Source organism: Parasteatoda tepidariorum, chromosome 7 (assembly GCF_982258835.1).
Source record: "Parasteatoda tepidariorum strain Cologne lab strain chromosome 7, Ptep-v5.0, whole genome shotgun sequence".
Lineage (NCBI taxonomy): Eukaryota > Metazoa > Arthropoda > Arachnida > Araneae > Theridiidae > Parasteatoda > Parasteatoda tepidariorum.
Genome location: NC_141761.1, coordinates 62,155,026 through 62,167,911, shown reverse-complemented (window position 1 = coordinate 62,167,911; position 12,886 = coordinate 62,155,026). Strand labels below are relative to the sequence as shown.

The 12,886-nt window shown below is 33.3% G+C and overlaps 1 protein-coding gene and 1 pseudogene across 4 annotated transcripts in view; one reads left to right on the top strand and one right to left on the bottom strand.

The window, feature by feature from the left end:
* Nucleotides 1–9,096, bottom strand: part of LOC107451579 (E3 ubiquitin-protein ligase Rnf220) — a 100,759-nt gene extending 91,663 nt beyond the window's left edge. For 3 of the 4 annotated variants that reach the window (XM_043046895.3, XM_043046896.3, XM_043046897.3), the window contains exon 1: nt 8,906–9,096. In XM_043046895.3, the coding sequence (XP_042902829.2) occupies nt 8,906–9,026 (121 nt within the window). In that variant the 5' untranslated portion in view covers nt 9,027–9,096. The remainder of the gene's footprint in view (nt 1–8,905) is intronic. The other variant, XM_016067726.4, reaches the window with a different exon arrangement.
* Nucleotides 9,097–11,179: 2,083 nt separating this feature from the next.
* On the top strand, nt 11,180–11,941 carry LOC107451561 (V-type proton ATPase 16 kDa proteolipid subunit c pseudogene; annotated as a pseudogene).
* The last annotated feature ends 945 nt before the right edge of the window (nt 11,942–12,886 follow it).

Sequence of the window (12,886 nt, the reverse complement as noted above, 5' to 3'; positions counted from 1 at the left end):
CTAATAACCTTTAAAGAAAATTATTGGAATTATTTAAAGGAATTATTTTATTTAATGCATTTGTGTGAATGCATGAAATCCATGCATTTTATAGAATGCCTGTATTCATAGTATAAAATGTCTAAAATTAACTCGTTCAGAGTATTAATATTCCGCACATTGCCTAGGACTTTCTAAAGAATGATTTTTAGAAAAATCTAAATGTATTCGATAGAGTGACTATGTAAATTACATAATAATTCTCGCATTTTATACTTTGCTTAATGATCATTAGTTATTCAGTAATGCTTAGGCGTTCCAACTAGTCAATGTAATAATGCTTAGGCGTTCCAACTAGTCAATGTAAATAATATTCATGTTTTGCTAGAAAATGCCAATTATTCTACAGAGCACAGGCATTCATTCAGTAACATTAACACTGCCAATTTATCCCTGTCAATCATTCTACCAATGAAAGTCACCCATCAAAACGTCACTTTTTGGCAAGTTTACTTCATGAGCAAAAGTTAAAGGCCAGGGAAAAAAGTTCACAAAAAAAAAGCAATGCGTTGTTTCCTTAATGCAGAAAACAGTTAAAGCGGAACTGTTCTGCAGTTAAAGCAGCTAATTAAATTAAAAGGAAAAAGGGAAAACGTTTAAAAATGTCCCCACTTTTAGAGATCAGATCATAGGGGAGAAGTAGGGGTAAATCCTGTCACTCCTCGCATCCGATCCCCATCATTCATTTCCGATCCCAGTGAAGCGCAAGATGAACGTAAATATTAAGCTCTAGATTGTAAAAAAAAGATATTATTTTGAAATTAAAGTTCTCCATTTTTATTATTTATGTTTTTTTAAAACACATCAAAAATGTCTCTTTTTTTACATTTATTTTTATCTATTAACCTTTAAAAATACTTTTTGGTTTACATGAAGTAGAGAAAAAAAACGATATGAAGCAATTTATACAGATTTAGTACAATAAGTATAATCATAATAACAAATAACTGTATTTGATTTGACTACCTAAATAGAAATTTCTTGAATCGTGAGAAATAGTTTTAGCATAGTTGATTCATTCTTGGGACATGTAATTTCCCATTATTACGATCAAAACAGACTGGTCAAATCATGTAATTCAATGATAGTTTTTAAATCTAACATTTAAGTTAACTAGCCCATAAAAACTCACGCTTGAGCGAGGAAATTGCGCACTGTTTAAACAAAATCTAGCTGCATTTATACACGCTGGTTTAGAGGTTATCTTTTTTCTACTTTCAATTTGATGGAAGCTATTAAGTTTACTAAAGATTAATCAAATCTCATGAGAGGACATACTTATTATAATTAATATAATTTATTTAAACATTTTGTAACTGTCCGGTCCGGAATCTAGGAGTAACTAGCACTTTACATCACAAGCAAGTATTCACCTTTTTTATGCTTTATTTCCCTAGCTTGTTACCTTTTCTTGCATCTTTTTTTCCAATCAGTATTACACAAAGAAACAAAGTCCCTCGCTTTGTTGATGTGCAGTTACGAATCCTTAAACTGGTCATTAAAAATATCCAAACTTAAAGAAAAAGAGGGCATATATGGGAGCAAACCAAGGAGGTTATTTATCCGATGATATACTTTTTCCTTTGAACCTTATACTGTCTGTTTCCTACAACATTAAAAAGAAAATTGAAATTTTAAGTCCAAAACTTGTATTTTTCATCACAATTGTTATTGGCGTGAGTTTCGGGAAACGCTGAATTTTGAAAGAATATACTTATGCATACTTTATCTGAACCAGCAAAAAAGAAAAAAAAACTATATATGCAGTGATCTAGCCCTTTCAATTTCTTATAAAATTCCGGATTGACGCATAATATCAAATAAAATATTTTTTTCAATTACCCGCTTTGAAATTAAACTTAAGAACATAACCAATTGCTATTTTGACATGAATGCAAATCACTGAGAAATCTTACTATTTAACAGAAACATATTCAAGTACTTATATTATCAAAATACATAAAAAAATATTCAGATACAATAATAATAAACTTTCCAAAATTCAAAACTAAAATTTCTAGCTCAGAAATTCGTGTTTGCGGACGCACCTGTCAGTACCTTAAATTTTAATTAAAATTCCAGAGGAATATGTGATTCAAAATCGAATTTTGAAAATACAATACATTAGATTCATACATTGCTCTAGCTGCTGGTTGCTGAGAATTTCCTCAATTTCGCTGGAGCCTACTTAGACTCATACTCTATCAAAATCTATTTCCTAAAATGTCTGCAGGGGTTCCATTTGGAATTCTAGCGGGATCCATAACTACAAATAAAGCATATCCTACCATTCCTGATTTAAAATTGAGTTTCTGAGCAGATATCCAATCAATTGCTATCTTATCCTGACTGCTAGAACGAATTTTAGGAAGGACACTCCGGGTTTCGATCTTCAAGAAGGGGGGGGGGGATCTCGTAATGCCTTAAATGAAGGAAATAACCTTGGTAACAGATCCCGATCTCTCGTCGTTTACGACCATTAACGTTTCCGGAAATGTCTATCTTCGCTTTTCTCTCCAGTGTCCGGTACTTTATCCAGGGATCAAGGTTGACCGATGAATTAGGGATTAGGACCTCCACTAACTGAGCCTACTTTTTCGTCTACACCGTGATTGTAAGCCTTAATTCGCTGTTCGCGAACATTTTGTCGACAAACTTACCACCTTTGTCGTCGGTCAAGTAGGGTCGTTAGAGTTGGGGATTACTGAAATATCAAAGTAGCTTTGCTGTCTGCCATTGTTGCCCACTTTTAATTGGGATTCAACTACCTATTAGGACAAATTTTACAAGCGCTAAGAGTTTCGCTTAGAAACTTACACGGCCATTTTTTATATATATATATATAATTAGCAAGACTTTCCTCTGAAAACTAGAATAGTACTTTTTTTTTCTCCATTATCTTCCATAAATCAATAATAGTCTCCTTATTCTTGTAATTTTGAGTTCAACCCAAGTCTATGTCTTCTAAGTTGAAATAGAATCAATTTAAAGAAGAAAAAAAAAATTAAAATTCGTGGTGACTGTTTTTGGTTAAAATAACCATCATCAAAGTTAAATAAAGAGGTAAAGTGTTAAAATTTAGTCCAAAGTACTCCAATCATTGTTTTGGGTATTACTAGTGACGCATTTTATCAGAAGTATTGCCTCTGGATATAAAATTCCCACGCCAACTTATCTCCTGAAAAAAATTGCCGAATGAAATAGTCAACCAATTTTTGAGTTTTCGAAAACTACTGTTGAACTTCGTGGGCTTATAATTTTGGTAGCCATAAGATAAGGGAGTTCTTGGATCAAGTATTAGGAAAAACTTGCTTTCATGGAGGACTTTTTGGTTTGCACGGTATTGATGGATTCGTTATATTGAGAGGAAAACTATGAAAACCTCCCACAGTTAATCCGACGCAAGGGGATTCTAACTCATGATACCCTTACCACAGAAAATACGTCAGCAATGTGATGGGTACAAGCATAGAGCAGAATTCGCATTAACCAGCTTTCAAACCTGGTACATTTCACAGGAGAGCGAGCACTCTATCCATTGAGCATTTATTATCTATTTAACCTTGACGTATTGAATACAGCCAGTATAAAACCGAAACGTTTCTGTAGTTCATGAGGTCCTAGAACAAAACACTTTTCTGAGCCCTTTTACTATTTTTATATAGAGGAGACGTGGTGGCTCAGGGGATCGAATCCTTCCAATGAGGTGTATGGGTTCGAATCGTAGTGGTGGCCGGTCAGTAGGAATTTCGCTCATGACTCGCGCCGACCACATTGCTGGACGTGAAATATCCTCAGTGGTAGACGGATCATAGGTTAGAGTTCCCTTTCCGTCAGGCTAACCGTGGAAGGGCTTCGTGGTTTTCCTCTCTTTGTAACGCCAATTTGGGTTAGTTCCCTCAAGACGTCCTCCGTGAATTCAAATTTCTGCAAATACTTGATCCAGTAGTCTCCTTCTCTTTCGGATTAGGTTCAAAATTACAAGGCTACCGAGATGAACATTAGTAGTCGCAAACCCCCCAAAAAATGGGTCGACTGTTCAACAACGGTTATAATATTATAATATAATATTTTCATTAAGTTGAGTCTCGAAAAATAGATAACATATAATCCAAAAAAATCTACCTTAAACTTTCGCTTTATTTATTTAATTAGATCATTGGACATTTTATTTTTGAATTCTCATTTTTAAGAGCAAGCACTTTAACATTTTATTATTTTCTTAAAATTTAATTCTGAAATTTCAGTTTGTAGCTTAGTTTTTATCAATGATATATCAAACTAAGGACCTTTAGAAATGAGGAATTTTCAGTTCAAGAAACTTTTTTGTAAAACCATGTAATCTTATTTTCTAGTTTTGCCATTTTGATTTCTTTGCAGAAATTCGTAACGATCACTGTATCTGGGCTCTAAGTCTAAACTAGTACATCTATGATTGCAATTGGGAAACTAAGTTTTTGAATTTTTAATACCACAACTCAATTTCATTATTTTAAAATACCTTACCCCGGATCCCCTAAAAATGTGGGGCACTGGGTAAATGCTATGATCTTTTTAAGTTACTCTTGAAATATATGTGATTTTTTTTATTTTAAATTTTATTTTTATATTTTTACTTATATTTAAAGAATTTTTAAGAACCACATGTCTCGTATATCTATGTCGTTTGATGCATATTATCTTTGTATATGCCTGATAACCAGCAGTATATTTTATATTTTGGAGAAAATATGCTATGCGTAAAAAATCTCCCTTTTTTTCTTCGCCTGAAACCAAACATGGCGTATAGATAGTGCCTCGATATTTACAAGGTTTTAACTGAAGTCTTGAGTGGAGCTTAGTTTCTTTAACGATTCCCAGTTGTCTAGTTGGGAGCCACTCGAATTTTGATTGCCTATTTTCACGGCATAACGAGAAAAATAGCTATTGGACGCAATTACGTGGAACATAGCAATCCTATCATAACAATAACCATGCAACCATTTCTTTTGAATTTTTTTTTTCAATTTTTATTTACTAAGTTATTTGTTGATGATTTCAGACGAAAGAATTTAAATATATAGTTTTTACACTACAATAAACACGCGTTTAATCTATTTACTTTTCCACACTCTTTTTAGAAATGTACTGAGATGTAGAAAATATTTGTCATAAAAAAATTCTCGAGGTAAAAATAAAAATTGAAGTGACACTCTAGAAGTAGTGTGACTAGTAAATGTTTTACTATCGCACATACTTTTACACACTAGAACACTAGTAAAACACTTACTATCACACTACTTTTATGCCCTATTACGCAAGTAAAACACTATCACACTACTTTTACACACTAGTAAACGCTATCACACTACTTTTACACACTAGTAAACGCTATCACACTACTTTTACACACTATGACTCTAGTAAAAAACTATCAAGCTACTTTTATGCACTATTACACAAGTAAAACTCGATCAAACTATTTTTACACGCTAGTAAAACACTATTAACTACTTTTACACATTACTTTTACGCACTACTTTTATTACACTACTATTATCACACTACTATCACACTAGCTAAACAATTACTATAACACCACTTTTACACACTATCATGGTAATTTTTTTATTTTGAGTTCAACTTTTAGTTAAAAACATTGTTATTTACTTATTAATATGTTAATAATAAAAGAAATTATTTATTTAAGAAAAATTGCTATTATCTTAATTATTTATCATATTCTTTCAAAAGTGTTTACTTATTCTTTCTTTAACTTAGCTGTTCTGTTGCAACCATCTTTAATATATTTATAATCTTTGTCAAAAATAAAAATAAAAAAGTAAACACACCCAAGATCCCTAATTGAAATTTAAACATAGAAAAACAAAAAATGCTATCGAAATATAAAGAATCACTATTGAGGAAAGCGATCCTTTAAATATCAGAACCTCTTTGATTGCCGGAGAAAAGAGAGAATTTTCAAAAACGATTATTAGAAGCACCAAGATTCCTCAGAAAACAAAGTTGCTTTTATTATTTTTTAATTCCATCTTCCTCACAACCAATTCGAGTAAAAATATTAGGGGGACCGGAAAGTAATGTCGTTTCGGCGCATTTGATATTTGTTACAAAGATTTTATTTTTAATCAATAATGTATTCACCCTCGCTACCTTTCAATGCCGGATCAAAAAAAAAATCGAAACGGCTTGGGAAAAAAAATGAATTGGTTTATAAGACTAACGAATATTTAATGCCGCTCAAACGACATTACTTTCCGGTCCCACTAATATATGTCACAGGCTATGATTACCGTATGCATTCCGTAACAAAAATTGATAACATACTATAATAAATTTAATAACATACTATAATTATCATGCCCTTATAAGCATTGTATAGTTCCTAGCTTTTTAATTTCATTTAATTCTTAAAAACACATTTAATTCTCAATCCCTTTCTTAATAATCATTAACGATAACATATTTTTCACTGACTCACAAACTGAATGTCAAATTCATTTTCTTGAGTTACTTACATGATGACATAAAAATTTACTGTTATATGTTGTCTATTATTTTGTAATGTTTTTTGGAGTTTCCTTCCTTTACCAAATTATTTTTAAAGCGAGAGAAAAGGTTGGATTGGCCCGACTTCTAATAAATGAACAAAGTATTAGTAAAGCTCATTCTTCGTATATCTCCAATTATGAATCGCTTTTTCCATAAATCGACTACTTTCGCAAATTTATTTCTGAATTAATTTTCGATCTAGCAGGTCATTGGAGTTTTTAACTCCTGTAGCTTATTATATTGTGTAAAATTAGCATTTATGCTGGAACTATTTTCTAACATTATGGTAAATCACGATACAACTGAAGAAAACCTCTAGATATCTGAAGATCTGGGGGGGGGGGAGGGAGAGTGATTTATTTTTCGCAAAAATGATGAGTGGATCACCATTTCATTCATTTTGAGGATTATTTGGCGAAGGTTGCGTGCTCAAATCACGCCTGGGTCACCACGTATCTTTGGCGAGAAATCTGTTGCGTTTATTATAAGTCTGTATGTTTAGTTAAATCTGTTGCCAAAGACAACTGTACGACGATTACACCACAATTACAAAGCCTTGATACATCAATAGCATGGAAAACTGTTTCTTTTAGAGAGTTATTACATAGTAAAGACTGGTCGTGTTGTGAAAAAATAGTTCCTGTCCTAGTTGAAATTAATTTTTTTCTCAGAATTAGATTTTCATGGACATTTCCGTTTTTCCTCCTTGTTAATTGAATTTATCCCCCCCCCCTAATATTGAAGTGAGATCTTTCTCTTTTTAACTGGATATGCAGATAATAAAGTACAAAAAAATTTGTATGCTACTGTTTGTATCTCATACTGTTTTGATCTCGCCAAAGTATTGAATCTACAACTGCAGCACTTCAAACTTTTATTTCAAAAGGTAAACTAATAAACTCACTTAATTAAATTTAATATGAACCATTGATATTCTTTAAGTCATGGAAATAGCAAATAAAAATAAATTAATAAGAAAGTAAAAATAAATTAACGAATGATAAAATAAATTTTTTTAAGACATCTAGGAATTATGATAAGTCAGTCATTATTACAAAAAAAGGTCACTTTTTTAACAACTGTAGCGTCAAAATTTGTATTACTTTATTTTCTGACAGAAAATTAAGTAAATAAAAAAAAGTTCCACGAGATGCGAAACCAAGTGAACGAGTCGCTTAAATATTCGAATCGGATGGAAGGATAACTTATTTAAACGAAGACGAGATCAATTTCACTAATGCGAACTTAGAGCAAAAGGGTGCGACAACTTCTCCCCCCAGAAAAATTCACTTTGTCACTCGCACAGGAACAACATATTCTATTAAAATCTCATTGGACAACTAGAAAAGCAACTGCTCTAATTGGCTGTGGCATGTGTACGCTTGAAATCTGATTATATTTATCGCTAAATTAAATGAGAAAGTCAAAATCCAGAGAAGTCTTTCTAAAACAATACCATCAACTCTCTTCGTGACTTTGGAAGATTTGTCTTTCTAAGCGAATGAGGAAATGGAGTGCCAAAAATGGAGTTTGAATTCCATAAATCATTCATGAAAATGGCGATAATACTGAAGATTTAAAAAAGTGGCTATTTACCATTCCTTTTCTTCATAAAAAAGCATCAATTGTAAACACATTATATACATGCAAATTAAAAAAATTAAATAAAAAAGTTTGACAGCATTGAATGTGTACGGATGTTCAACAGGACATATAATATAGTGCCCGTCACACACAGAGACAAAAACTTCATTTTATGCTAAAAAGTAAGAGTTTTCAATTAGTTGTTTTATTATTTATTTGTTTGTTTTTTAAGTTTAATTACTAAGTTAAGTTTATTAATATATTTATTTTTTGCTTTATTTTTATTCAATTCTTATTTTTATTGAAAGTAATTGAAAGAATTCACTTGTCTTAATTCATCGAAAAGAGTTATCTATTTCTAGAGTTTGATTTTAAAGATTTATAATAGAATCAAAAAGCTTATTAAATATGATTTGCATCTTAACTTTGTTAACAATAGTGCTGAAAAACTATAATAAATCAGAAAATAAATTGATTTTTTGATTTTGAAAGTCTTTATTTCTAAGAAAATAAACGAACTTTTTCATCGCTCTTAAATATTCTGATTTAAATAATTCACAAAAAAAGTTGGAAGTTCCAACTTAATTTAAACAATAACTATATACTTTTCAATAAGTGCTGGAACCCAGGAACAATGAATAGCTTAGTTTAGCTGCCAACGTATGGCGATTTAAAATGTCAATTAGCAACACGTGGCATAAACAATGACACTAAATTTGTAATAGAATACCTTTATAATTTTGTGAAGACATTCGAAATATATCTATAAGGATAGAATCCTCCTCAAGACACATATACCAGATATATAGATGAAGACACATATAACACCACGCGTTTGTGACCCAAAACATGCCAAAATAACAAAAGCTTACTATTATTTATTTATTTATTCACATACATGTGTGTTCAGTGGGTCTCTTTGGCCTAATGTCACTCCGCGGACCACTCTGAAGCGTGGGGATTGCGCGTTCGAATCCCACAGTAACCTTGTATGCATCTTTGTGCTGTTCGTGCTATCTGTTCCTCAGCATGACAAGAGCTTATAAGCCGTTCTTTGTAATGAGCACAGAAGCTTGTATGTGTATGTGTAAAAATGGATAAAAATAGTGTATTCAATAGCAAAAACGATTAATAAATTCTTGTACTTAGAAGATATAACACAAATTAAAGAAGGAGGGAGTCGAACCAGCTACCTCCAATCTTCAGGGTACTTGGTACAGTTAGACTGCTTGCTTTTATCACTTGTCATTGAGACTGTTGAAGTTCAGATCCAAATTTTTTTAAATTTTCAAATTTGATGAGTATGATTAGTAATTAGAAAATAGATCGTCCAGCAGTGGACTGATCGTTAAGACACGGTTCCCAGCTGATCACCGAAGTCAAGCATCATTGGCTGCGGTCAGCGTGCGGGTGGGTGACCACTAGGATCAGTCTGCGTTGGGACCGAGGGTGTGCGGTATTGGTCCTCGTTAAACTGTTCTACCGTAAAGTGCTCGACTTTGCGTGCAGGTCGTCGGGCTACCGAAGTGGGGGGGGGGTGCCATCCCCGCTGCAGAGGATCAAAATTGTGATGGCGTGTCTTCGGATCATCCTCAGTGATGTTACCCAGACTGTCGCGAATAGCCCATTGTGCAACTCTAGTGCAACGTAAATGAACTACAACTACAACTAGAAAATAGATCTTGTAAAAATGCAAAACTTCAGAGATCTCAATCTTTCTCAACAGTTCCTTGGCGCTAAAGTATCTCTCTAAGGAAACCAACAAAGCTTTGCAGGTATTTCAGCTAAAAATAGAGTATATATTCGGAGATACTTAAACATTATCAGTTTGAAGTTTAAGAAACAATAAAAACTTATGTTAAATGTAAAAAAAACGGAACAAAAACGAGAGTAATTGATTATTAAAACAAATAAAACATGATTATCAGAGAGCATGACTGAGTATCGGAAAAATTTTAAACTCAGTTTTAAAATAGAAAAAGTGAAAAAAAAAATGTCGCCCTTTCTTGTAAAAAGCTATCGGACAGCGGACAGCCCCTAGAAAACTTCTTGCAGCAAAATGATCAGGAATTTTGTACCATTCTTGTTTCTGAATTGAAAAGACAGACAGTTAATTGCATCTGACGATCGCAATGCTAAATGAATGTACGGGAATAGAAGCGGTCTCAAGTTTAGACTGCAGTCACGTGACTTCATCTTTTCCACGGGTCAGGGGTTATTCTGCTATCTCTACCTCAGTATTTCAACTCGATAAGCTGCACAATGGGCTATTGGCGACGGTTCGGGAAACATCCCCGAAGATGATCCGAAGACATGCCAGCACAATTTTGATCCTCTGCAGAGGGGATGGCACTCCGCTTCGGTAGCCCGACGACCTGCACGCAAAGTCGATCACTACGGAAGAGCAGTTTAACGAGAACCAATACCGCACACTCTCAGTCCCTACGCAGACTGATCCAAGTGCTCACCCACCCGCTCTCTGACAGCAGCCAGTGATGCTTAACTTCGGTGATCTGCTGGGATCCGTGTCTTAACGATCAGTCCACTGCTGGTCTGGCACATGTTTAAAAACCACAGAGTATCATAAGTACAAGTCTAAAGATTGTAAAATCAAATATTAATTAGTGCTGCGTCAGTGGAAAATCGAATGCAGTTAATGGGTGCATATGCGGGAAAAAAATCTTCAGAACACGACTACTACTATGTTAACTAGGATAACTCGTATTTTTTATAGCGGACGGATGTAAATATATATAAGATGAACAAAAAAAAAAAAGACAACCAGAAGATGATGCCAACCAAAAAGTAGAAAAAAAAATATATTAAAATTATTATGGGAAAACTCGATCCTACCATGTGATTTTCCGGCCAATAAAAATGAGCCGACTAATAATGGTAAAATAAATTTAAAAAATACAGTATCAAAGTTGTAGTCATGGATATCTTCTAGGTTTACCTCAGCATGGATACTTTTGAAAGAGATGCACAAAAATAAGACGTCATAAAATGATTTTGTTCATTTGTTTTGATAAGTTCTTTTTTATTAAATAGATTTTTAGCTTATTAAACTGAATATAAACCATTATGGATGCAGATGAGATCGAAATACATATGTATGCTCCTTTCTTCGGTGCTATGGGAGCATTTGCTGCAATAACTTTCTCCTCAATGGGAGCAAATTTTGGAACTTGGAAAGCAGGAACTACCATTGGTACTGCCGGAGTTGTAAAACCTGATATAGTTATAAAATCACTTCTGCCTGTAGTCATGGCTGGCATTATTGCAATTTATGGTCTCGTCGCTGCGGTTTTAATATCAAATAATATTGCTTCTTCAGCTGAAGGATACACTCTCTACAAAGGATATGTACATTTTGGAGCCGGAATCGCTGTTGGCATGACAGGACTAGCTGCCGGAATTGCAATTGGGATAGCTGGCGATGCTGGAGTACGAGGAATAACCGAAGAGCCTAAGCTGTACGTCGGAATGGTTCTAATTCTCATATTTTCTGAAGTGCTTGGGTTGTATGGTCTGATTGTAGGCCTATTGTTGACCACAAAAGTTTAAGTACTAAAAAAAGTTCTTTTTTTTCTATCAAGAAGTTGATCCTTACGTACACATAATTCATCAAGTGAATTTGAATACGTAAGATCAAAATATTACTTATCTGTTAGTTCGGTTCCAGACAAATGTCTAAGCGTAAAAATAGTCACAAAGTTCTCTGAGTATTAGAAAGAATCATAGTTATAATTAATTTTAGGTAACATTTAACGAGTTTTTAGCTTTTAAAAAATGAGTGTCGTTCATGAAAAACTGTGCACTTCAACGTTAAAATGGACTACACAGTATAAGATTTGAGTTATCAGAAAGTGACAACCATTCAATTTCTTTAAAAATAAATAAAATTAATATCTATAATTTATTGCCGTTTCTTTGATGGCGTATTGCTTGATGAGGCGTTGCGATTTCGTTCATGATTCGTCTGGTGGCGAAAAAAGGGATGATTATCACCAAAATATTCATCATGTGAGTGAATTCATCAAATAGACAATTTACATATTTTTAAATAAAATTTGGATTCTATTGAAGTATTTATTGTAAAAATTTCTTATTTATTATCATATAAGGAACCTATGTGTGAAAAAAAGTGATTCGATGTTATTAGGTTCTGTTTTCAAACAACAATTCCAGAGTGAATTGATGTAATACAAAGTTCCCAGAAGTTCACCGAAGTCAATTCTGACTTGTAGCGGTCAGTCAGCTAGCTGGTGGATAACAACTTTGATCAGGGTTCGATTTCGAAGGGACCGAGGATGCGTGGTATGGGAAATCATTAAACTGTTTTAATATTAAATATTAGAGTTCGCACGCAAGTCGTCGTGCTACTACAGCGGAGAAGTCATTCCCTCTATAAAGGAAAAAAAATATGATGGCATGAATTCGGTTCTTACCGTGAATGGATTCGGTTAGGGATGTTTACCAGACAGTGGCCAACAACGCCTTGTGTAGCTCCAGTGAGACTAAACAAAGTACTACAACTCATATAAAAGAACGCTTTTTACATAAAAATACGCTTTTTTTAGTAATGGTTGGTAGTTGGTAATAATTATTCGCTACTGTTGGATTAAATTTAATCTGTATTTAAAGAACCTAATTTAAACTAATTGTGGAAATGGCGCAGATTATTAAGCCACAGTTTAACAGGAAAGTA